Here is a 23,829-nt window from a genome sequence, read left to right as displayed (position 1 = left end):
AGGATATGGCATGGTGGAAAAGAGACGTTGCAGGGACCAATTCAAAATATGAATCCCACATTGGGGAAATTTGCATAATTACAGAAACAATACATGAGAAAATAATTGAGATTACATTAGATTTATATTAAGTTATGTACGAATGTTATGTATGAATAAAAAAATAAAGGTAATTTTCTCTTTTTTGTAAACGATGAACGCTTCAAGCCTGAAGGGGGCATTGAAGTGACGCTTTACTGCCGGAAAAAAACAGAAGAAGAAGAAGAAGAAGAAGAAGGCGGGAGCAGTTGTGTCGGTTTGAGGAGATGACGGAGAACGGCGCTCAGGTGAGAACAAACACACACACACACGCACACACACTTGATGTGTGACGACACTAGTGACGTCACCGTCCCCTCATGGCTCGTAAAGGCCGGAAACCCTTCATACGCTGTGAGCAGCCGCCGAGTTAGCAACAGCTAACAACAACATCCGGTCAGGCTTCGGCTGTCGTGACGTAGCGGTGACGTCAGAGAGCGGGGTCTGTCTCTGGACAGTGGAGTGTGCTCCATAGTGGTACAGACACAGCGAGTTACTCGTTAAACAGTCGCCAGTGGTGGAGTCTCGACGTGATACGTAGGTATGTATAAGCCGTATAACCAATAGGAAAGGTTCCGAATTACAGTACAACCACTAAAACACGCGCAAAGAATCAAAAACCAAAAGTATCAGTATGTTTTTTTGCACTTTACCGTTTAAGAATGTGATTGAAATGATGTTTCATGTTCTGATCTGTTTGAGAGTATCAGCCACTGCTTCAGTGCCGCTTTAGGGAATTTATTTGTGTGCTTGTACCACTTTTTGGTGGAGTATAGCCACTAGAATTAACCAGACTACACACTGCTCGCCTGCTTGTCTCCGCAGCTGCTGGCTCGTCTGGAGGCTCGTCAGTGTCTGAAAGACATTGAAGCCCGTCTGTTTCCAGGAGATGGAGGACCAGAGAACGGTGAGCAGCCTCGCCGCCTCGCCGCTCGCTGCCTCATCACACCCCGTACTCCAGACACACTGTCGTTGACCTGAAGCTGCTGTGCTGTGTCCTGACCTGGCAGGTGAGGTGGTCGAGCTGCACGGCGCCGAGGGGACAGGTGAGCTCTGCCGCCGCACACTGTACTTCCCGCGACCCACTTGATGTCAACCTGAGCTGTGTCCCTCCAGGTAAGACGGAGCTCCTCTACCACCTGCTGTGTCGCTGTGTGCTGCCGGTGGCGTGCGGCGGTCTGGAGGTGGAGGTTGTGTTCGTGGACACAGACTACAGTCTGGACATGTTGCGACTGGTCAGCATCCTTGACAGCAGGCTGAGCTCAGGTACACACACACACACAGGTCTGTATCTGTCGTCCAGCAGAACAGACATCATATTTTCCCTCTCTGCTGTGTGTGTGTGTGTGTTCAGCTCGAGGCACCAGCTCGCCCCCTGCTGTTTCGGATGAAGCGCTGCTGCGTTCGTGTCTGTCCCGCCTGCTGGTGGTGCACTGCTCCTCCTCGTCACAGCTCCTACTCACCCTGCACTTCCTGGAGACCTCCCTGGTGTCCCGACCCAGCCTGGCGCTCCTCTTCATCGACAGCATCTCTGCGTTCTATTGGCAGGACCGCTACGAGGGCGGGGCCAGCGGGAGCAAACAGGAAGAGAGGCTGAGTAGCTGCGCTGCCCTGCTGGCTCGGCTTCTCAGGTGGGTTCTTCAGAGCGAGGGGCTTCCTCTGGTTGTCCTCTTGGTCTGTGAAGATGGAACTCCTGTTCAATACTGCAAACTTTCAGTTTGTGGCTGATGTCTGTGGCTCTGCCCCCTTCTCCTCCTCCTCCTCCACTGCACAGGGACTACAGAATCACCGTCTTGGCCACATGCCACAACATCAGAAGGAGCCACACTGGATCTTCGTCATCTGCCTTGTTCTCCTCCTCCTCCTCTTCCTCTTCCTCCTCCTCAGCGTCTGACCGCCCATACCTGTGTCGCTCCTGGCAGCGGCTGGTGAGCCACCGGCTGCTGTGCTGCAGAGAGCCGGCAGGGAAGAACAAGGCGCCACCAGGGGGAGGCAGTGAGGAGCAGAGGAACCATCAGGTCTTCACAGTCCGCTGCACTTCCTCCAGGACGAAGGCTGAGAGGAGCAGCTCCTTCTGTGTGACGGATGAAGGAGTAGAATTTATATAATGAGATTTTTTTTTTTATTAGGATTATTATTTCTATGAAAAAAACTATTTTTGTATTTATTGGTTTCACGATTATTGTCAATAAAGCTTTCCTTGTGGCCGGGAGGTGAGCTGCAGTGTTTACTGAGTGGAGAACCACTCAGTATCCGAATCGACGTCGAAGGGCCACTAGAGGGCGCCAGAGCTTCACCAATTAACTCACCAATTGGCTCTCGTGGTTATTCCACCGCACAATATTGCTACGCATCAGTCCAGAATGATTTCGAGGATGCACATTGATAAAACAAACGATGAGCCGTTTCATCCTGCGGTTGTTTAAGGCGTATGTGTCAAACTCTGGTCCGCGGCCCAAATGTGGCCCGCAGTCTAATCATATTTGGCCATTGCAAAATCACTACTGGAGCTGCTGGCCCGCTGATATTATACTACTATCATACTACAAATCCCAGAATGCTCTGCTGGTATCTTGGCGTGTCAGGACGGGCATTGAAGGATATTATTGTGACTTGATTGGTTTATTAATTTGTTATTTCATTTTAAAATGTATTAGTAGCCCCTGGAAAGAAGTCACTTTGATTTGAAATTTAAATCCAAAGGCTGCAAATAAATAAAGATGTATACGATTTTTATTGACATTTTATTTATTTTAGTTTTTTTTATTTGAAACTCGATTTTGCATGTGTGTAATATTATGGTATTTATTGTATAGTATTAATATTTAATATTATTTCGTATTCAGTTTTGAAGCAACGCTTGGTCCATACAAAAAGGTACACTGTTCTATCTGAAGGAGGATTTTGTTAAATAATTATCGATGTTGGACCAAAACTTTATCCAAGTTTTTAATGTTGACCCCACTGTGTGTATATGAGTTTTGACATTCTTGGTTTCGGGAGTGCACGTGCATCAGCGCAGCAGTCCGGCTCCGCGCGCTGCGCTTCGCTCCAGTCCGGGACTTCCTGTCTGATGACAGAGGCCGCTTCACCGTGAATAGCGGATCCATCCGCGGGGTCACTCACACTTTTTTTTTTTTTTTTTTTTTTTTTTTTTCACAACACAAACAAACGAAAACCCGCGCGTTAAACAAAGTTCACGAGCACATCCCAAACTTTCAGACAAGGAAACGTGGTTGCCGCTGCTAGGCCGCGAGCCGCCACTCGTGGCCGCGTGAATCGAAGTCCTCCGCTCCGGTGCTGCGGGTGGATGTTTTGGTGGTGGTGGTGGTAGTGGTGGAGGAGGGACTACTTCTGCTGTAGCTGACAGGCGGTGCTGCGGTCGCTACTAAACATGGCCTCCATGACGGAGCGACCGCTTCAACTTTAAAACATTTCGCCTGTTTTCTCGGCTCGAGCGCCTGTTTGCCCGCTTCCAGCACGCACGGGAATGCTCGGCCGGAAGCCCATGCCATGGCCGAGCAGTGAGACGGAAGTGATCCGTGGCACAAGTTGTTCGCTCTCAGAATTGAAACGCTCGCTCTAAGTTGGCTGGAAAGCTGGAGAGAAAAAGGAGAATTGCATCTCATCAGTAAGGAAGCCACTCTTTCTCTCTCGCTTACACTCGCTTACACTCGTCGGCGGTGTTTTTCTCGGCGGCTTCATTCCTTCCTGCTTCAAACTTGACGTCGCTCGACGACGGTCGAGGCGCGCTGCTTGGTTCCCACTGCGCGCTAACGGCTAGCGTGCTACGTGCGGCTAACGCTAACAGAGAGGCTATCAGTCAACTGGGCGGTCCGAGGGGGGGGGGGGGCGCAGCCGGCTAACGGCTAACTGCTAACAAGCTTGTGTTTTGTCTTGTGTGTGTGTTTGTGCGTTTGTGTGTGTGTTTGTTTGTTAATGTTGTAGCGTATCGTAGTCGCAGAGCGCCACTTTTGGACCTGAAACGTCCTGCGACCGTTGCAGAGTTAGCACAGCTACTAGCCACTTAGCACTCGACGCTGCTAGCATCACAACCAATCAACCAAGCCGTCAAACTGACTGACAGTCGGACCGTCAGACCGGCTGTCTCCTGCAGGTGTTGTCGTTGTCCAGGCTCGGGAAACCAACACAATACCAGTGACCCATCCGGGCACAGACACGCACTTCCTGGCCCGTGGAGGCGTCTCCTAGTACCGCTACACTCGGTGTGCTCACCCCTTTTCTGTTGTGGCCCCGGTGCTGGTCCTCCTAGTACTGGTACTCTAGGTGCTGGTCCTCCTAGTACTGGTCCTCTAGGTGCTGGTCCTCCTAGTGTCGGTCTTCCTAGTACTGGTCCTCTCGGTGCTGGTCCTCCTAGTACTGGTCCTCCTAGTGTCTGTCCTCTTACTACTGGTCCTCTTAGTGTCGGTCCTCCTAGTACTGGTCCTCCCGGTACTGGTCCTTCTGTGTTCGTTCTCCCGGTGCTGGTCCTCCTAGTACTGTTCCTCCCGGTGCTGGTCCTCCTTGTGTTGGTCCCTTCCAGTGCTGGTCCTTCTCACACTTGTAACATGACAACTATGTCCACAGGAAGGGTGCACATGAGAAGTGGGCTCCTGTTGGAAGCTTGTCATCAACATGAGCGTGCGGCCACTTTAATAAGTCACTCAGAACATCAGGGCTCCCATGATGCACCAGGAAGAGTCAGAAAACCATGGGTTGATGCAGCCGCATTGTGTTGACGATGGCTCAGTGTGCGGTGTTGTGTTGTGTGTCTGACCCCCTGCGGCAACACACACACCTGCTAATTGAAGTAATGACAGTGGTGTGTTGTGCCCTGACTTGTGTGTCTCCTACCCAGAATGCCCTCTGAGGCCCAGACGCAGGAGCCTCGGGACCGAGGGCCGGCGGCTCCCATCACCAGGGCCGGACGCAGCGCCCAGCTGGCCAGAGCCGCCGCCGCCACCGCCAGTAGCCCCGCCCTCGAGAGGAGAACCCGCGGAAGGCCGCGGCGAGATGGGAGCAGCGGCAACTCTCTGCACGAGGCTCCGCCCCCTCCACCTCCCACACCACCTCCTCCTCCTCCATCTCCCAAAGTCAGGAAGAAGTAAGTGGTCGCTGTCCCCTGAGCGGGTCCTGATGCAGGAGCTGCTCTCAGTGTTTCACCTGCGCCACCTTCACCTTCACTGGCTGCGTCCCACATCGCCCACCACTGTCACTGTAGAGTCACTAGATAGAAAAAGTAGTGTACAACCAATAGGGTCGCTCTAACCCGGCACTATATCCCATCATGCATTGGGCTCACTATATTGTGTGTATATATATATATATATATATATATATATATACATTGTATATATTGTATATACATAAAACTGCCTATACAGGATTTGTGTGTGTGTGTGTGTGTGTGTGTGTGTGTGGCTGAGCTGGAGAGGAAGTGGTTAAGGCGTGTGTGGTACACACATACTCTGAACAGTCGTGTGTTTCCGTCATGTGTCCATCAGGGGGCGGAGCCGAGGCCGAGCCCAGGACGAGGAGAGTGTTGACATCCCGGAGAAGTCCCCCCAAAAGACAGGTGTGTGTGTGTGAGTGAGGGAGGGGGACCTGCAGAACTGCTGGCCCTGGTGTGACCACTGCTGTGTGCTCCCTTGCTGTGCAGATGTGAAGGAGAAGACACCAGGACGCCGCCGGTCCACCCCCAGGAGAAAATCCACCACAAAGCCTGACCCTGACCCGGACCCTGATCCTGATCCTGATCCTGATCCTGGACCCAGCCAGGAGCGACTCAGTCCATTTCCTGATCCTGCTCTTGAGCCTTCGGTTGGCCCAGAGTCAGGTCTAGGACCAGCTCCAAGCACTACTGAGGACAGGTCCGGGTCTTCCCCTGCTGCTCCTCACCTGGATCCCAGTCCTGTGACGGAGCCCCCGGCCGGCCCCCCGTCACCTTGCCCGCAGCCGGAACTGGAACCGGACCCGGATCCAGACCCAGACCCAGACCCTGTCCCCGCGGAGGCTGAGCTCAACCTGGCTACGGAGACGGAGGGGGGCGGGGGCAGGGGCGGTGTGGCTGCTCAGAGCGCGGCCCTGAGTCCCTGCTCCAGCCCCGCGCCGTCCCCCTGCCCCCAGCTGGAGGACGAGGACTCGCTGTCCCCCCTCTTCCAGCGCTGCCTGTCTGAGGACTCTGCAGGGTCGCCCATCCCCAGCCTGGGACACACCAGCCCACGGTGAGACCCGCCCACTCTGCTCACCTGTCAGCATAGCCACCGACTACGCTTGACCTTTGACCCTCCCGTCCCCTCCCCTCCCCAGTCTGAAGCAGTGTGCCTTCTGTTACCGCGGCGACGAGCACCCCCCCCTGGGTCAGGGTCGCCTGCTGGTATTTGGCCCCACCCCCGGCTACATCCCCTTGCACATCCTGGACCGCCGCGCCTCGCCCGACCGGGACAACGACTGCCACGACCACTGCTACCGCCGCCAGCAGGCCACGCCCACGTGAGTGGACCACACACAAAAAAAACACATAGACATCATATTGAACCAACATCGGAGGAAGAGCTTGACTCTCTCTCTCTCTCTCTGTGTGTGTGTGTGTGTGTGTGTGTGTGTGTGTGTGTGTGTGTGTGTGTGTGTGTGTGTGTGTGCAGGTGCAGCAGTCCTGACCAGTGCGGTGAGTCTTCCCCTCTTCCCTGTCATCCAATCAGAAGGAATCATGCCGCCGCCAGGTCATGTGACTTGTCGTCTTCCTGTTTGTTTTTCCTCCAGGGGTGGAGTCCTCCTCAGAGTTGGCAGAGCAGTTCGGACCTGTCGGCCTCCCACATGACATCAACGTCCAATCACTGTTTGACCCCACAGGTGAAGGGTCTGCCTGCCACCTCGCTGTTGCTGCCCCCCAGTGTTCACCCGTCACGTCAATGTGTGTGTGTGTGTGTGTGTGTGTGTGTGTGCGCAGGTCAGTGCTGCGCCCACCTGCAGTGTGCGGCCTGGTCGGAGGGGGTGTGTCGGGGGGAGGGCCAGTCGCTGCTCTACGTGGACAAAGCCATCGACTCAGGAAGCACGCAGGTCGGTCGGTCGCTCCGCTTTTCCGTTCAATTATCACCATCAACCAGGTTGTTAAGCCCCACCCCTCTCCCCCCTCCCACGTCCCTGCTGCAGGCGTGTGCCTTCTGCCGACAGCTGGGGGCGACGCTGCGCTGCAGGCAGACAGACTGTGGGCGGAGCTACCACTTCCCCTGCGCCGTGGCCGCCGGAGCTCAGCTGGACTGGACGCAGAGACTCGCTGTGTGTGCACGGCACACACACTCAGGTGCGCACACGCACACGCACACACGCACACGCACACGCACACGCACACGCACACGCACGCACACGCACACACACACCATGGATAGGAACTGGAACACAGGACGGGCAACGCGGTGGTGCATTGGTAAACTTTGCGCTGCCACCTCACAGCAAGAACATTGTGGGTTCAATTCCCTGGGTCTCCTGGGGCCTTGGGAGTTTGCATCTCCTCCCTGCGTCTGCTGGGTTCTCTGCAGGTTCTCTGGCTTCCGCCCACAGTCCCAAAAAAATGCAATCATGCGGAAGCGAGAAAGCTTTTCGACGTATGTCGCTGCAACACGTTTGCTACCCCTGCTGGAGCTGTTCCTCCTCCTCCCTCTGTCTGCAGCGTCCACACAGTGTCAGCTGTGCTCGGGGAGCTCCGACGCCGGCGGCCTGCTGATGTGTTGCTGCTGCGGCGGCTGTTACCACGCCGCCTGCCTGGACCCACCTGTCAGCCCCTCCCCGCTGTGCCGGCCCGGCTGGCAGTGCCATCAGTGTCGAGTGTGTCAGAGTTGCAGGTAACACACACACACACACACACACACAGACACACTGGGCATGCAACGGTACAGTTCTCTCATGGTTCAGCGTGCGTCACGGTTTTTGGGTCCAAGGTAACGGTTTTGATATCTTGATATGAAACTACTGTCTCGCAAAGGCAATACTGAATTGCACAAATAATTTAAAGCACAGATATCATCAAACTTTATAAAAAAAAAAGAGCAAAAAATCAAATTTAACAAACATAAAACTAAACAAATAAAGTTTACGACTATCCAATAAAATTTACCAAAATTTTAACCCATTCACAGCCAAGTCAAGACATTTTCACTTTATTTGGCTGGGGCAGGTCAAATAATGTATAATGGGGTTATTATTATTATGATTATTTATTATGTATATATATTATAAATAGTGAAATATTTATTTTTAATAGACTGAGTATCGTTGCACCCCTAACGCGCGCGCACACACACACACACACACACACACACACACACACACCTATGGGCGGCCTTTCATGCGTGGACCTAACTGGACTTTCTGTTTTCGTCCAGGTCAAAGGTCGATGATGGTGCCCTGCTGCTGTGCGATCGCTGTGGGAAGGCCTACCACGCAGAGTGTCTCACGCCGCCGCTGGCTCACACACCCAGGTCCGGCTGGAGCTGCAAGGTGAGCGACAGCCCCACACACACACACACACACACACACACACACACACACCCACAGACTGTAGCTTTGGAAGTTTTTTAAATCTTCTTCTCTCCCTCCAGAACTGCAGAATATGCCGTCGCTGCGGTGTGAGGTCATCGGGCCAGTGGGCCAATCACCCATTCCTGTGCGAGTCATGTGACCCCGCCCTCCCGTGCCCAGTTTGCGACCGTGCCCTTCACCTGGACACACCCCAAGAGTACCTGACTTGTGTCTGCTGCTACAGGTAACAGGCTACGGCATCGCTGCTATTCAGAAACTGATCCTGGTACCCCCTGGTTGTGCCCTGTGGGTACGCTGCTGTGCCCTGTCTGCAGGAAGGCGTAACACCCCTTTCCATTTTTCTGCCATCACAGGTGCGTCCACGCAGAGTGCGCTGAGCAGGGTGGGTGCGTCGCGGGGTCTGAAGAGTACGCCTGCTCTACCTGCAGGCCTCAGGAGAAGTTTTTAGTCCCTGACAGCTCTGCCTCTAGTCCACCCCTCAGTCCAGCACACGCACCAACCGTTGGCATGTCACAGGTCATCTACTTGGAGACGCCACAGAGTCCCACCAACACCATCCCTGCTCCAGAACTCCAGCAAAGACCCCCTCAGTCTACAGAGATCCATCAGAGTCCAGCATATCCTCAGCCAGAAGCAACAGAGATCCACCAGAGTTCAGAACCCAAAGAGATCCATCAGATTCCAGCATCTCCTCAGCCAGAACCCACACAGATCCACCAGAGTCCAGCATCTCCTCCACCAGAACCCACAGAGATCCACCATTGTCTGGTATCTTCTGAACCAGAACCCACACAGATCCATCACAGTCCCGCATCTTCTAAACCAGAACCCACACAGATCCACCGGAGTCCAGAACCAACAGAGATCCACCACAGTCCAGTATCTCCTAAACCAGAACCCACTGAGATCCACCACAGTCCAGCACCAACAGAGATCCACCAGTGTCCAGCATCTCCTCAACCAGAACCCATAGAGATCCACCAAAGTCCAGAACTCACAGAGATCCACTGCAGTCCCAAACCCACAGAGATCCATCAGAGTCCAACGTCTCCTCAACCAGAGCCCACAGAGATCCACTATAGTCCGGAACCCACAGAGATCCATCAGAGTCCAACATTTCCTCAACCAGAGCCCACAAAGATCCACCACATTCCAGCATCTCCTCAACCACAATCCACAGAGATCCACCACAGTCCATCGTCTCCTCAACCAGAACTCCCAGAGATCCACCACAGTCCAGAACCCACAGAGATCCACCACAGTCAATTGTCTCCTCAACCAGAACTCCCAGAGATCCAGCACAGTCCAGAACCCACAGAGATCCACCACAGTCAATTGTCTCCTCAACCAGAACTCCCAGAGATCCAGCACAGTCCAGAACCCACAGAAATCCACCAAAGTCCAACATCTCCTCAACCAGAACCCACAGAGATTCCCCACAGTTCAGAACCACTACAAGCAGAACCCACACAGATCCGCCACAGTCCAGAATCTCCTCAACCAGAACCCATCCAGATCCACCATAGTCCATCATCTCCCCAACCAGAACCCACAGAGATCCACCACAGTCCAGCACCATCACAACTGGAACCCACAGAGATCCTCCAAAGTCCGGAACTATCACAAGCAGAACCCACAGAGATCCACCACAGTCCAGCACCATCACAACTGGAACCCACAGAGATCCTCCAAAGTCCGGAACTATCAAAAGGAGAACCCACAGAGATCCACCACAGTCCAGCACCATCACAACTGGAACCTACAGAGATCCTCCAAAGTCTGGAACTATTACAAGCAGAACCCACAGAGATCCACCACAGTCCAGCACCATCACAACTAGAACCCACAGAGATCCTCCAAAGTCTGGAACCATCACAAGCAGAGCCCACACAGATCCACCACAGTCCAGAATCTCCTCAACCAGAACCCACTCAGGTCCACCATAGTCCATCATCTCCACAGCCCACAGAGATCCCCTACAGCCCAGAACCATCACAAGCAGAACCGACACAGATCAATCACAGTCCAGAATCTCCTCAACCAGAACCCCCACAGATCCAACACAGTTCATCATCTCCAAAACCAGAACCCACACAGATCCAACACAGTCCAGCATCTCCAAAACCAGAACCTACACAGATCCCACACAGTCCAGCATCTCCTCAACCAGAACCTACACAGATCCCACACAGTCCAGCATCTCCTCAACCAGAACGCATAGAGATCCCACACAGTCCAGCATCTCTTCAATCAGAATCCACAGAAATCCCCCATAGTCCAGCGTCTCCTCAACCACAACATATGAAGCTTCCCGAGAGTCCTGCACCATCCCAGCAGGATTCAGTCCAACTCCAACAAAGTTCTGCCCCATCTGAAGTGGAAGCACACAAACTTCAAAGTCCTGCATCATTTAAGGAGGATCTATTGGAGATCAAGGAAAGTCCTACACCAATGAATCAGGAACTAATTGAGATCCGACATAGTCCATCATTACTTCATCAAGAACCCGTGGCGCTCCAGTGTGCTTCCACATCCCCTTTGCAGGACCCAGCACAAATTCAAACTCTTTCTGAAGAAGTTCATTCTGAAGTCACAGAGCTCCGGGAAAGTCCAGAATCACTTCACCTTGATCCGGCAGAGCCCTCTGTTCTCCGACAGCCACCATCATCGTCTCAACCTGACACTCCCGAGCTGCAACCAAGTAGTCCTGATGCATCTCGCGCTGACCTGTCAGAGCACCAGGAGAGTCGGGCCTTATTCCATCGTGGTCCAGCAGAGCTTCCACAAAGCCTTACGCAGTGTCTTCCTGCTTCTGCAGACGTGGCTCTGACGGCAAGCCCAGCGAGTCCTGTTGAGGAAAAGCAAAATTCCGCCAATGTGACCTCGACCCAGGCTCGGCACGATCCCGTCCAGCTTGCTGACACCTCTTGTAGCGCCAGAGAACTTAACCCAGAAGACGAGCTTGCGGCCCCGGAGGCGCCTTCAGGTCCACGACTAGTCGAGCCCTCATGTAGTGGTGGAAGTCCACCGGAAAGTCCAGCCCAGCTCCAGCTCGGACTCTCAGAGTGTCCGACAGAGACGCGGCCTGCAGGACCGTCTAGTCCAGACATCAGTGTGGGACCTTTGCAATCAGGACACGTCCCTGCGCAAGACAAGGTGCCACTTCCACCAAGTCCTGCCCAGGATCCTGAAGCGACCCTGGAACAGGAGGATCCAGCACCCACCAGCCCTTCTAGCTTGCAATCTGCAGTCACGCAGGACCTGTCAACACTAGACCAGGACCTCTCCTCTGCCTCCAGTCCATCAACACATGCCTCACAGAAGTCCACTGCTTCAGCTCCCTGTAGCCCATCACCAGCCCTTCACAGACCCACCCAGCATGGTGGGTCCCTGCCGGCCAGCTCACCTCAGCCTCCTGAGCCATCGGCGTCAGACCCACTGTCTCCACAATGCACTGCACAGACCGAGGTCGGCCAGAGAAGCCCTCCGAGAGGGTCCACAGGGCCGGAGACCCTAAAGGACGGCTCTATGCAAGCGGTCCACGATGAGCAAACACTGGAAGGAAGTGGCGTCTGTCCCTCCTCCGCCAACGCTGTCCCGCCCAAGGTGATTCCCCAGAGCCAGGACAGAGACAGCCAAATAGTCCCAGTCCAGACTAGTCCTGTTCAGAGTAGTTGTGCCCTTAGCCTCGACCAGTCCAGCTCCCCATCTCCCACACCAGAGAGCCTTGTTCACAGAAGCCCTTCAGAAGAACACAGTAGCCTACCATGTTCCCCTGGTTACCGGAGTCCTCAGAACCTGTGGGAAGTAAAACCGGCCGACGACCTCCAAGGTGTCGGTTTGGCTGGTTCTACCCCCAAGCAGGCCCACCAGGGCACGGACCCTGACGGTTCCCACCATCGGGAGCCAACAGAATCACCCATGTCCTCTGCGTCCCTCCTCCAGCCTGAAGAGGCCTCGGAGGTAGAACAGTCGGACCAGTTCCCACTAGAGAACTGGTTGGAACCAAGTCCCATTTGTCCCAGCACCCCTTCAGACAGTTTGGACCAGGTGATTGTGGTTCCAGCTGAGAGCAACAACAGCAACAGCAGCAGCAGCAGCAGTGTTGGCCCTCAGGAGAGAACCGGTCCAACGGACCGGAGCTCTCCGCACCGCTGTCAGACAAGCCCCTCCAACACTCAGAGTGGGAGGAGCCCATCGCCACCCCCGCCTCCTGCCAGCTCTAGTCCACAACACTGGAGGCCAACAGAAACTAGCGCAGCCAGTGCGTGTGAAGGCCAGAGGCCGTCTGACGTCGAGATCCTCCACAGTCCACCAAGGTCCAGTCACATGACCTCTAGTGGTCCCGGCAGCCCCGTACACGTCCCCAGGTCCCCATGTGAAGTTTGCATTAGCCCCCGACACAGTCCACCTCAGGCCAGCGAGACGCATTGTAGCCCGCCACACGACTCGGGACCCACTTGTGGCCCTGCCTCGAGCCTCCAACAGGGCGAGGTGGTAGCCAGTTCCATCGAGTTGGACTCTGGTGGTCCTCCTGTCGTGGACCACCTGGATTCTGCCCCCGTGGAACCAACAGGAGACCACCGGCCGGTTCCTGCCATTTCCTCGCCAGATCGCCCGCCGACCCCGGAGCTGTGTCGGGCCGGTGCGTCTGACCGGAGCACTGTTGGGTCTGCTGGTGGAGCTGCTACAGAGGGCCCTGTGCATCAGAGATCAACAGCTACTCTCCATGACCGCGATGGACCTGCGACCTCCAGTCCCACTCAGGAAACCAGCCCCTCCACCCAGACGCTGTCCCCCTCCACTCCACAGAGGGCAGCCAGTCCAACTATGAGCCCTCAGTCGGCCGACGAGCTGGCCAATCACAGCTCTGCGGGAGCTGTGACAGAACCCAGTCCCAGACCCATCAGCCCCACGCAGCCTGCTGTTGGTGTGGAGAACCCCCAGACACCCGCAGCAGAGGAGGTGGAACAGCAGCAGATGGAGGAGGTGAAGGTGCACCACCGGCAGGAGGAGGAGGAGGATGAGTCTGCAGCCCACAGTGGTGAGTCACACTTCTTACACAGCAGCAGCATCAGTCGCCTCATCGTCCCTGATGTCTTTTTCCCCCGTTCTCATGGCTGCAGGAAGTGAAGACCTGGAGATGGAGCAGCTGCAGCAGGAGGAGGAGAAAGAGGAGGAGGAGGAGCAGCAGCAGGAGGAGGAGACAAACCTGGAAGAACCTGACCAAGAGGGGTTGAAACACAGCAGCCCAGTCGGACCTCCTGCAGGTGGGCAGCAGATCAGTTTCCCCATCGTTGACTCGTGCCAAGAGCCAGAGGTTGAGCTCAGCGCCACCTTCGGGTGTCAAAATAATTGTGCACCAGTGACGTACTGTACTGTCTTTCCATCCTCTGTAGACTCTCCTGGACTGATGGGTGTCCAGCAGGAGGAGGTCCTCCATCAAGATGCCTCCAGGCCCCTCCCCCTCCCCCTCGCCCTCTCTCCACACGGTGCCTCATCACCTTCTCTCTGCACCTCCTCGCCGTCTACTCCCCCCAGAGCTGGCTCTCTGGAGGCTCCATCCCCCCACCCACCACCTCCTCTGAACCTGGACCAGGAGCAGAGTCGGCCACCACCTGATAGTGTGACCCTCCTGGACAGCCAATCACAGGGTCAGGTCACCAAGAGCTCCAATCAGGAGGGGGAGGAGGAGGAGGAGGAGGAGGAGCTCCAATCGCAGAGGGAGGAGGAAGAGCAGCCACCTGCAGCTTCTCCATCCCCAGGTGTCCAGCAGGGAGAGCAGGAGGACAACGGGGAGGTGCAGGAGGAGGAGGAGAAGCAGCAGCAGGAAGAGGAGGAGGACGAGGACGAGGACGAGGAGGAGGAGGAAGAGGAAGAGGAGGACCCAGTGAGCCCAGTGAGCCCAGTGATGGAGCTGGACCCCTCCCTGGACCTGGAGGTGATGGAGCTGATGACCTCAGCGTCTCCTCCTCCCACCTCCCTGCTGCACCTTCCCTCACCCAGTCCCCCTCCCTTCACCCGCCGGGGGAAGGGCCGCTCGCTCCGCCCACCGCCCCCCTCCTCCTCCTGCCGACCCTCGGACGACCTTGCTCTGCGGCTCAGACAGTCGCCCTTCTCCACCGAGGCCTCGCCCGAGACCTCCCCCGCCAGGGAGCCGGTCACCCCTCCGCCACTGTCCCCACCTTCCCCCCCGAGGAGGGAGACAGCCCCTCTGGCCAAGGTGAGAGAGAGAGAGAGAGAGAGCGAGAGCGAGGGAGCTCCACGTCATTGGTTCCGCCCCCTGCTGATTGGTTTTCTACTTCTCTCTCTTGTATTGTCTTATTGTGCAATAAGACAATACAGTGACAGTGTGACGTGTGTGTCAATTGTAAATGTAGCAGTTGAAAAATGTTGGTATTAAAACTGTATATAATAATACATAACACCATTGTCAGACAGAGAAAACGATTAATAGGTGGATCATGCTTTTACGCAATCATTTTCACGTTATAACATGAAACTGTCACGCAAAAACGTGATACTGTTTTGTTTTGTTTTTCTAGGGTGGCAGCAGTGCACTTCTGTAGTACACAAAAACAGTTAATTAGGAAAAAAGAAGAGGAAAAAACTTGCAATTCCTGTTAAAATAATAATAATAGAAAGAATAATAGTGACAGTACTGTTACGAACAATAATCATAATGGAAACGATAATGATGGCCATGGTTTTCCTCCTTCCTCCTCTTCTCCACAGACTCCACCCACCACCGCCGTCTTCCCCTTCACCCCCAAGATCGGCATGGGCAAGCCAGCCATCTCCAAGAGGAAGTTCTCCTCCGGCAGGACCTGCATCAAGCAGGTAGAGCGTCCGTGCGTGCGTGCGTGCGTGTGGTTTTCTCCAGCACGATGAGGCCCACATTGTGCTCATTGCTCAGAAGATAACTTTAGACGTTCCTCGCTGAGGAGGAAGGGGTTTGGCGGGCTGCCGCCGGGCATGATGAAATATCAGAGCCACCTGTCCCCATGTCCCTCCCCCACCCACATCCCCAACATCACCCCTCTCACAACCTCCCCCCACACACTCCCCCCCCACCCCTCTGGCATGCTCTTATTGTGAAGCGGTCCGACGTCTAACACTATTAGCTGTTAGCATGAGCTAGCGCCGCTAACGGCTAGGTGACTGGTTGCATGGTGACGTCGCATCATCGTCATCTCCTCGTTCCTTTTTTTTTAAATCATTATTTGACTTTTTTTTTCTTTTTGTGGCTGTTGCATTTACGTTCCTTGCATTTTGTCCCCCAATCCCAACCCCTCCCTCCACCACACACCCCACATCCCCTCTCCCCCCCTCCTTCTTCATTCCTTCCTCACTCCCCCTCCCACCTCAGGGTTCGTGGTGGAGCCATGGCAGGGCGGTGAGCCCCCCCTCGTCCTCCCAGGACTCGGTGGGGGGTGAGGGAGGGTGGGACAGTGCTAAGCCCCGCCCCCCGGACTCCCCCCTCTGGAGCATGAGAGTGGTAATAATGTGCTGTTACCCAGAGCTCCCATGACTCTTTTGGGGTTATTTTTTGGCTAACAGCAGTTGTGTTCCGCCGCCGTGTGATGATTAGCTGATTGGTCATTGGTTATTGATCGTCATCTCCTCCCTCCCTCCCTCCCAGGGCCGTGGTCTAGGATTCCCAGGCAGGAGGAGATCCAGGGGAGGAGGCATGGGCGTAGGGAGAGGAGCCAGGGGGAGGAGCCGCCTCAAGACCCAGTGTGACAGCGTGAGCATCTCCCCCGGGGTAAGGAAGTGGCGCCAGTTAGCGATGTGAATCAGGTGGGCGGAGTCTTGACTGACTGACTGACTGTCTGTCTGTCTGTCCGTCCGTCCGTCAGTCGATGTACGTGGAGCCGTTCCAGCCCAAGGAGGAGGAGGAGAACTCCATGCACAACACGGTGGTGATGTTCTCCACCTCGGATCACTTCACCCTCAAGCAGGTACAGCACCTCATAGGAGGAAACAATGTATCATAGGATACGTTTCAACTTTCCAACAAAGTCAGTGTCTTTGAAGCCCCACGGTGTTTAGGTCTTTATTGAAATGACTCTGAAAACACTGAAAAAAATACAGCTGTTTTATGACTTGCTGACTATTAATATAATTTCTTCAAGTTCAGCAGGCCGGATGAAAAAAGCTTAATGGTCCGCGCAGGGCCACGGGCCGCAGTTTGCCCATGCCTGAGCTAAATGAACATTAGCCATGTTTGCGGTGTTGTGGTGCTGAATTCTGCTCATCCTGTCTGTCTGTCTGTCTGTCTGTCTGGGTGTGTGTGCAGGACATGTGCGTGGTGTGCGGCAGCTTCGGCCAGGGCGCTGAAGGTCGTCTGCTGGCGTGCTCCCAGTGCGGCCAGTGTTACCACCCCTACTGCGTCAACATCAAGGTTTGTGAAGAAGAAGAAGAAGAAATCACCCACTGGCTCCCTCTACAGGCAGTTGCAGTCGTATTATTAAAATATCCCGTCGAATATATTAATAATTAAATATAGACATTAATTTACTTATGTATATATGCAGTTTTCTCTTCTTGCGTCTTCCCACGCTTGCCTTTCCCACTCATGGGTCAAGCGTGAGCCCAATGCCTGATGGGATATCTGCCTGGACTGGCCATCCCCCGTCGGTTGCGCCCTTTGTTTCGGCAATGCATTGTGGGTGACACACTGAGTGTGAGGGTGTGTAGTGACTGTCGACTCTGCCCCCAGATCACGCGGGTCATCCTGACCAAGGGGTGGCGCTGTCTGGAGTGCACGGTGTGCGAGGCGTGCGGCGAGGCCAGCGACCCCGGCCGCCTGCTGCTGTGCGACGACTGTGACATCAGCTACCACACCTACTGCCTGGACCCGCCTCTCCACACCGTGCCCAAGGGGGCCTGGAAGTGCAAGTGGTGGGTGCACCTGTCCGTCACCCAGTGGCCCCGCCCTCACCTCTTCCCACCCCTCCTCACTCCTCCTCACCCTCCTCCCCTTCCCTCCTCTGTTTTTTTTTTTCTGTTTTCTTCCCCTCTCTCTACCTGTTGTTGACCCAGGTGTTGTGGTGTGCTGTGTGTGTGTCCCCTCCCAGGTGTGTATGGTGCGTGCAGTGTGGCTCCTCCTCCCCGGGGCTGCGCTCTGATTGGCAGAGCAACTACAGCCTGTGCGGTCCTTGTGACAGCCTGAGCCGCTGCCCACTGTGCCAGCGGCCGTATGCCCACGACGAGCTCATCTTGCAGTGTCAGCAGTGTGACCGGTAACACACACACACACACACACACACACACCGGTGAAGCTGCATGTTTCACTTCAATACAGACACAAATTTAGCAAAATATTGTCATACACATACATACATAAAACTTGTATCAGTACAAAGTTTACAAGTATAGGTCGAGTTCTCTACACCGGCATTAGTAACGATACCATGTACCGGTATCACTGCTAGTACCTCATACTGGTAACGATACCGATACTCGATCCTGGTATCTGTGCATCCCTGTTATTCATTTATTGGATATGGACATCACAAATATATATTAACACTGTAACAGTGGACACATCATGACACACATTTTTATACATCAGTCCATAGGTGGCTTTAAACACAGATTAAACAGTGTGTGTGTGTGCGTGCACGCAGGTGGGTGCACGCCGCCTGCCAGGGTCTGACCTCTGAGGACCAGGTGGAGACAGCGGCCGACGACGGCTTTGACTGCTCGCTGTGTCGCAGCCACAGCCGCGCCTCCCTGGGTGAGTGGGCAGGGTGGGGCGTGGGAGGGAGTTGGTTGGGGGCGACGCAGGCTCCTGATTGGCTGTGTCTGACGGCTGCTCTTTTTACGTGTGTGTGTGTGTGTGTGTGTGTGTGTGTGTGTGTGTGTGTGTGTGTGTGTGTGTGTGTGTGTGTGTGTGTGTGTGTGTGTGTGTGTGTGTGTGTGTGTGTGTGTGTGTGTGTGTGTGTGTGTGCGTGCTTTTTCCAGGGAGGTCGGAAAGCCAGGAGTCACCCCTCATGGCTCAGATCATCTCCAGGATCAGAGAACCGGGTCAGTCATGTGACCTGTGGGCCCTGCCGCTTGTCTGTCATCCTCACCCATTGGTGGTGCTAAAATGTGGTTGTTGCTCTCTCTTTTTTTTCTCTTTTTCTTTTCCTGACGTGCGGCAGACGTGAGGACGTACACCCAGGACGGGGTGTGTCTCACTGAGTCGGGCCTGTCTCACCTGCAGTCCCTGGTGGAGCCTCTGACGTCGCCGCGCAGGTACCGCAGGTAACAAAAACAACCAGCTGCTCCGTTAGCCACGTGCTCCGTTAGCTCAACGCCCACTCACTTGGTGTGTGTGTGTGTGTGTGTGTGTGTGTGTGTGTGTGTGTGTGTGTGTGTGTGTGTGTGTGTGTGTGTGTGTGTGTGTGTGTGTGTGTGTGTGTGTGTGTGTGTGTGTGTGTGTGTGTGTGTGAGAGACAGGTGTAAACCCAAACTGAAGCTGAGGATCATCAACCAGAACAGCGTGTCGGTCCTGCAGACCCCCGGCGAGCCTGACACCCCCACAGAGCAGGACCTCGCCAGAGGTCAGAGGTCACGCCAGTAGCAGCACGCTAGTGGCGGCATTACCCCCAAAATCACAGCAAAAGCGTCCGCGGCCGTTAAAGTTGGTGTGCAGGTTCTATTTTTTCGGGGCTGCATCAATGGCAGCAGGTAGAATCGTTCAGGCAGGAAGTCGATGATGTGACAACACAATGGACGCGGTCATCTTATCGTAATCCTTGCGTAAACCGATCAAGCCGCTGCGCTAGCTGCTGCACCACTCGGAAATATGTTTGGTGCAATCTGTGCTGCAAGCTCATGCCAGCCACCGTCGCCCTGCAGGTGACCTGGAGAGCGAGATGAAGTCAGACTCCAGCCCCGAGCGAGACCACGCGCCCGACGATGACATCATCAGGGAGCAGGAGGCCGCTGACGGCAGCAAGAAGAGGAAGAGGAAACCCTACCGGCCCGGTCAGTGGAGTGGAAGGTCACCGCCTGTCGCTGGCTCCGCCCCCCTCCTCACCCACTTCTCCTCACCCTCCCACCCTGTCCCAGGTATTGGGGGCTTCATGGTCCGCCAGCGGGGGGGCAAGACCGGTCCCAGCCGGATCAAGCTTTGCAGGACGGACTCAGCCGACGCACTGCCTGGACAGGCACCCCGGGATGAAGGTCAGAGGTCACACTCACCCACTCCTCCAATCCCCCCGGTAGCGGAGTAAAGTTAAAAAAAAATAATAAAAAAAAATCTCTTGAACTGTGTGACCAATCAGACGTCTGCATGGAGGTGACCGCAGTGCCCCCTGCTGGTGCCGACCAGGCAGTGGAGAAGGCGAAGAAGAGGTACAGGAAGAAGAAAACCAAGCTGGAGGAGGCCTTCCCCTCGTACCTCCAGGTGAGACAGATACACACACACACACACACACACACACACACAGCCAGTCATGTGACTGACTGGTTCGCCCCCCGTCTTCCAGGAAGCCTTCTTTGGTCGTGACCTTCTAGACAGGAGCCGACAGCCAGACAGGAAGTTGCCCTCGGAGACGCTCAGAGCTGCTGCGGCTGCGGCAGCTGCTGCGGCTGCTGCTGCTGTTGATGTCACAAAGGGCACCACCCCCCAACTACCCAATGCCGCCGCGACAGCCATTGACAGCATCAAGAAGCAGTGCCCACTGCGTGAGTCAAGCTCCCTGTCCCCTACCCCCTCATCCTCTGATTCAGTCCATCAGCAGCATGTTGTCATGGGTTTGCCTGCGTGTGTGTGTGTGTGTCTGTGTGCGCGTGTGTGCGTGTGTGACCATCCAGCCATGTCGGACGGAGCTCTGAGGGATCTGTCAGATGTTCTGAACTCTGACCCTCACATCCTGGCCACAGGACACACAGGTACGGGTTCCCATCATCATCATCACCTCCTCCTCCGTCTTCTGCAGCTGAGAGGGAGAGAGGGCGCCCTCTTCTGGTTCAATGCAGCCAGCACTCACTAACCATGCTGATTATTTTTTCAGGTCATTTCCAGGTGGAGCTCAACACGTCTCCGTTTGGTAAGAGTCTGCTGGATGAGCTGCTCCTCTGTTCCACCTCCTCCCTCTAAACTAAACACCTGACTAACAACCAATCAGAACTCTTCTCCTCTTCCTCCTCCTCCTCTTCCTCCAGATAACATCCACCGACTCTTACCTCTTCCTCTTCGGCTTCCTCTCCGCTTCTTTGAAGTAAACTCACCCAAACTCACCTTTCCCTGTCTCCCACTCCCCCCTCCCCCCCAGCTGGTCTGGACATCGGTGCCATGGCAGTGGAGCCCGCCCTGACAGGAAGTGGTGGGCGTGGCCAGCGGATGCTGCCTCAGGAGGAATCTCTGGATGCCATCTTGAGCCCTGAGCTGGACAAGATGGTCTCTGACGGTCAGTGGAGACTGTGTAGTGTAGTGTGCGTGCGTGCGTGCGTGCGTGTGTGTGTGCTCGCTGATGACTGATCTGGGACCTGTGTTCTCCTTCTAGGTGCCATCCTCAGTAAACTGTACAAGATCCCTGGTAAACCTCCACTCACAGTCAATGACTTATTTTTCTTTTATCAGATTTTGTTTTCATTTTCAGCTATTTATGCCATGCGTTTTCCTTTGTGTGTGTGTGTGTGTGTGTGTGTGCGCAGAGCTGGAGGGAAAGGACGTGGAGGAGGTGTTCACGGCCGTCCTGAGTCCCAGCAGCAGTAGCAACAACACACTGAAGCAGATTCAACACGCACATCACCCTGCTGCTGCTGCTGGGAAGACACACACAGCCAACACAGGTATAGCTGAGCGGGTGATAGTGCAGCCGGGCCACCAGGGGGCACAAGTTTATGCTGAGCTCACCGTGTGTGCTCTGCTCCCAGCAGCCTCCATGTTTCCTCACGTTCCGATGATGAATGGCCTGATGGGGGCAACGCCGCTTGTTGTTAGCGGTGGCCACAGCCACGCCCCTGGACAGGTTCCGCCCACTCAGGGCCCGGCGGGAGGCGACGGCAGCGGCGGTGGGGAGCAGGACGCCCTGTCGACGGCCCAGCGGAGCATGCTGAAGTGGGAGAAGGAGGAGGTGCTGGGCGAGATGGCTACCGTGGCGCCCGTCCTCTACTGTAATACCAACTTCCCCCAGCTGAGGGAGCAGTTCCCCGGTAAGGCCAGCAGCAGCAGCAGCAGCAGACACACAGTTCCACTGTTTTTCTGCTACTGGGTGCTAATGTGTGTCTGTGTGTGTGTGTGTATGTGTCAGAGTGGTCTACGAGGGTGAAGCAGATCGCCAAGCTGTGGAGGAAGGCCAGCTCGCAGGACCGCGCCCCCTTCGTGGTGAGTTGAAGGTCACTCTGGGGTTATTACACCCAGGTGTTTGTTGTTTTTTTTAACTTTTTTTTTCAACCTGCTGCCCCTTCGTCACTCCTGCAGCAAAAGGCTCGAGACAACCGAGCGGCGCAGCGCATCAACAAGGTGCAGCTGTCCAACGAGCCCCTCCTGAAACGCCACGCCCCCTCGCAGGCACCGCCGCCCTCCTCGACCCCGCTGCTGCAGCAGCCACAGCAGCCACAGCCACCGCAGCAGCTGCTGCCGCCACCACAGCTGCCTCTGCCACCGCCACAGCTGCCTCTGCCACCGCCACAGCTGCAGCCACCGCTGCCGCCCTCGCAGCTGCAGCCACCGCCACAGCTGCAGCCACCGCTGCCGCCCTCGCAGTTGCAGCCACCGCTGCCGCAGCTGCAGCTGCAGCTGCCGCCCTCAGGATCCTATGACCTTGCCGAGACAGAGTTGGGCTTCAAGGACCCGCTGAGGCCTCGGGAGTCGGAGCAGGAGCTGGAGTGGAAGCTGCGACAGGTGGGCGTCAGTCTTTCTTCTTCCTTAAGTCTTCTCCCTCTGCCCCTCCCCCAATGCTGTGTTGACGCGGGGGCGGGGCGGGGAGGAAGGGGGACACCTCCACTGTCACTCCCCACCACCCCACTTCCTGGTGTGACACAGCAGCAGAACAGTGCGATGTGGGCCACCATTCACGTCATAGCATCTCCACATGTCATCAGAGATGCTGCAAGACGGTTAATGTGGGCGAGGCGTGGCCGGGAGGGGCGTGGCTAAGGGGTTGAGCTGGGAGCAGGGGGCAGAGTCGGGGATGTCTGCTTTCTTTTTTTTTCTTTTTTTGCTGCTGACCGAGGGGGAGGGGCCAGGAAGCCACGCCCAGCCAGGAGTCGTGGCTGCTCAGAAGCTCTGACACACTGATGATGAAGGTGATGACATAAACAAGGTGCTGATGAAGATGAACTTGATGACGATATAGATGATGAAGATACAACTGGACGGGAGTGTTTCCTGCGTGTACCTGCAGCAGGTGTCCACTAGAGCCACCAGGGTGGTGTTGACCCCACCCTGACCCAGTCACCACGGTACACATGACTGGAAAGGTCACATGACAGGTTGTCTCTGATGTCGGTGTATTGTCGTGTGTGTGTGTGTGTGTGTGTGTGTGTGTGTGTGTGTGTGTGTGTGTGTGTGTGTGTGTGTGTGTGTGTGTGTGTGTGTGTGTGTGTGTGTGTGTGTGTGTGTGTGTGTGTCTCCCTGCTCACCTGTCGCCCTGCTCTCTCTGGCCGTCTCGCAGCAAATGCGCCAGAAGAACAAACAGCAGGCCAAGATAGAGGCCACCCAGAAGCTGGAGCAGGTGAAGAACGAGCAGCTGCAGCAGCAGCAGCAGAGGCAGGTGCAGCGGCTGGCCCGTCCATTGTCGCCCGACTCCGGAAGCCGCAGCCCCATTGGCTCTGGCCCACCCTCGGGGGCCACCTCGCCGCTGCAGCTCCGGGACCCCCGGCAGCAGGGGGCGCTGTGCTCCGGGCCGGTCGACGACGTCTTCCTCCGGCCACAGGCCCCACCCCCCTCCGGCTACCCCCACTCCCCTCACCCCTCCTCCCCCCTGCACCAGCCCCCTTCCTCCCCCCAGGTGTTCTCCCCCCCCACCTCCCGTCCCTCCTCCCCCTGGGACCCCTACGGTAAGGTGGTGGGGACCCCCCGCCCCGCCCCCTCCCAGCAGCAGCAGCAGCAGCAGCAGCAGCAGCAGCAGCAGCGCCGCTGCTCCTCCCTCACCGCCTCCCCCGCCCACGACGCCTTCACCTCTCCTGCTCCGTCACCAGACTCCAAGACCTCGGACGGCTCCAGAGGAGGACTGACCCAGACAGGTAGGACCACCTCCTCCCCCTCCT

At 55.7% G+C, this 23,829-nt stretch overlaps 2 protein-coding genes across 11 annotated transcripts in view; both read left to right on the top strand.

Annotated features, from left to right (window-relative positions):
• The first annotated feature begins 188 nt into the window (after positions 1-188).
• Positions 189-2,290, top strand: xrcc2 (X-ray repair complementing defective repair in Chinese hamster cells 2). The gene is made up of 6 exons (XM_076049156.1): positions 189-326; positions 904-985; positions 1,089-1,124; positions 1,195-1,344; positions 1,433-1,709; positions 1,853-2,290. The coding sequence occupies exons 1-6, from the start codon at positions 306-308 to the stop codon at positions 2,184-2,186; spliced, it is 900 nt and encodes a 299-aa protein (XP_075905271.1). The 5' UTR covers positions 189-305; the 3' UTR covers positions 2,187-2,290.
• Positions 2,291-3,568: 1,278 nt separating this feature from the next.
• LOC142903458 (histone-lysine N-methyltransferase 2C-like) overlaps positions 3,569-23,829 on the top strand; it is a 33,366-nt gene continuing 13,105 nt past the window's right edge. For 4 of the 10 annotated variants that reach the window (XM_076049087.1, XM_076049086.1, XM_076049083.1 and 1 more), the window contains exons 1-39: positions 3,569-3,709; positions 4,937-5,182; positions 5,583-5,653; positions 5,738-6,302; positions 6,388-6,570; positions 6,723-6,745; positions 6,841-6,930; positions 7,028-7,137; positions 7,231-7,381; positions 7,748-7,919; positions 8,460-8,574; positions 8,676-8,839; positions 8,970-13,660; positions 13,743-13,886; positions 14,016-14,839; positions 15,352-15,456; positions 15,986-16,114; positions 16,259-16,381; positions 16,473-16,577; positions 16,916-17,020; positions 17,339-17,520; positions 17,697-17,861; positions 18,249-18,358; positions 18,586-18,648; positions 18,768-18,870; positions 19,066-19,169; positions 19,468-19,596; positions 19,681-19,794; positions 19,896-20,017; positions 20,100-20,298; positions 20,428-20,505; positions 20,628-20,663; positions 20,889-21,023; positions 21,120-21,152; positions 21,271-21,408; positions 21,493-21,771; positions 21,870-21,943; positions 22,040-22,462; positions 23,235-23,805. In XM_076049087.1, the coding sequence (XP_075905202.1) occupies positions 4,938-5,182; positions 5,583-5,653; positions 5,738-6,302; positions 6,388-6,570; positions 6,723-6,745; positions 6,841-6,930; positions 7,028-7,137; positions 7,231-7,381; positions 7,748-7,919; positions 8,460-8,574; positions 8,676-8,839; positions 8,970-13,660; positions 13,743-13,886; positions 14,016-14,839; positions 15,352-15,456; positions 15,986-16,114; positions 16,259-16,381; positions 16,473-16,577; positions 16,916-17,020; positions 17,339-17,520; positions 17,697-17,861; positions 18,249-18,358; positions 18,586-18,648; positions 18,768-18,870; positions 19,066-19,169; positions 19,468-19,596; positions 19,681-19,794; positions 19,896-20,017; positions 20,100-20,298; positions 20,428-20,505; positions 20,628-20,663; positions 20,889-21,023; positions 21,120-21,152; positions 21,271-21,408; positions 21,493-21,771; positions 21,870-21,943; positions 22,040-22,462; positions 23,235-23,805 (11,173 nt within the window). In that variant the 5' untranslated portion in view covers positions 3,569-3,709; position 4,937. The remainder of the gene's footprint in view (positions 3,710-4,936; positions 5,183-5,582; positions 5,654-5,737; positions 6,303-6,387; positions 6,571-6,722; positions 6,746-6,840; positions 6,931-7,027; positions 7,138-7,230; positions 7,382-7,747; positions 7,920-8,459; positions 8,575-8,675; positions 8,840-8,969; positions 13,661-13,742; positions 13,887-14,015; positions 14,840-15,351; positions 15,457-15,985; positions 16,115-16,258; positions 16,382-16,472; positions 16,578-16,915; positions 17,021-17,338; positions 17,521-17,696; positions 17,862-18,248; positions 18,359-18,585; positions 18,649-18,767; positions 18,871-19,065; positions 19,170-19,467; positions 19,597-19,680; positions 19,795-19,895; positions 20,018-20,099; positions 20,299-20,427; positions 20,506-20,627; positions 20,664-20,888; positions 21,024-21,119; positions 21,153-21,270; positions 21,409-21,492; positions 21,772-21,869; positions 21,944-22,039; positions 22,463-23,234; positions 23,806-23,829) is intronic. The other 6 variants (XM_076049092.1, XM_076049091.1, XM_076049084.1 and 3 more) reach the window with 4 other exon arrangements.

Source organism: Nelusetta ayraudi, unplaced genomic scaffold (genome assembly GCF_046127955.1).
Source record: "Nelusetta ayraudi isolate G7.1 ecotype Tasmania unplaced genomic scaffold, CSIRO-AGI_Nayr_v1 ptg000110l, whole genome shotgun sequence".
In the NCBI taxonomy this organism is placed as follows: Eukaryota; Metazoa; Chordata; class Actinopteri; order Tetraodontiformes; family Monacanthidae; genus Nelusetta; species Nelusetta ayraudi.
The sequence above is the reverse complement of the archived record's forward strand: the minus strand, read 5'-3'. Positions and strand labels throughout refer to the sequence as shown.

Bases quoted from the DNA above. Each gene is read 5' to 3' on its own strand.
- xrcc2 (XM_076049156.1), top strand. From the start codon at position 306: ATGACGGAGAACGGCGCTCAG. The intron at 1,125-1,194 runs GTGAGCTCTGCC...GTGTCCCTCCAG, and splicing joins GCACGGCGCCGAGGGGACAG to GTAAGACGGAGCTCCTCTAC. The intron at 1,710-1,852 runs GTGGGTTCTTCA...TCCACTGCACAG, and splicing joins CTGCTGGCTCGGCTTCTCAG to GGACTACAGAATCACCGTCT.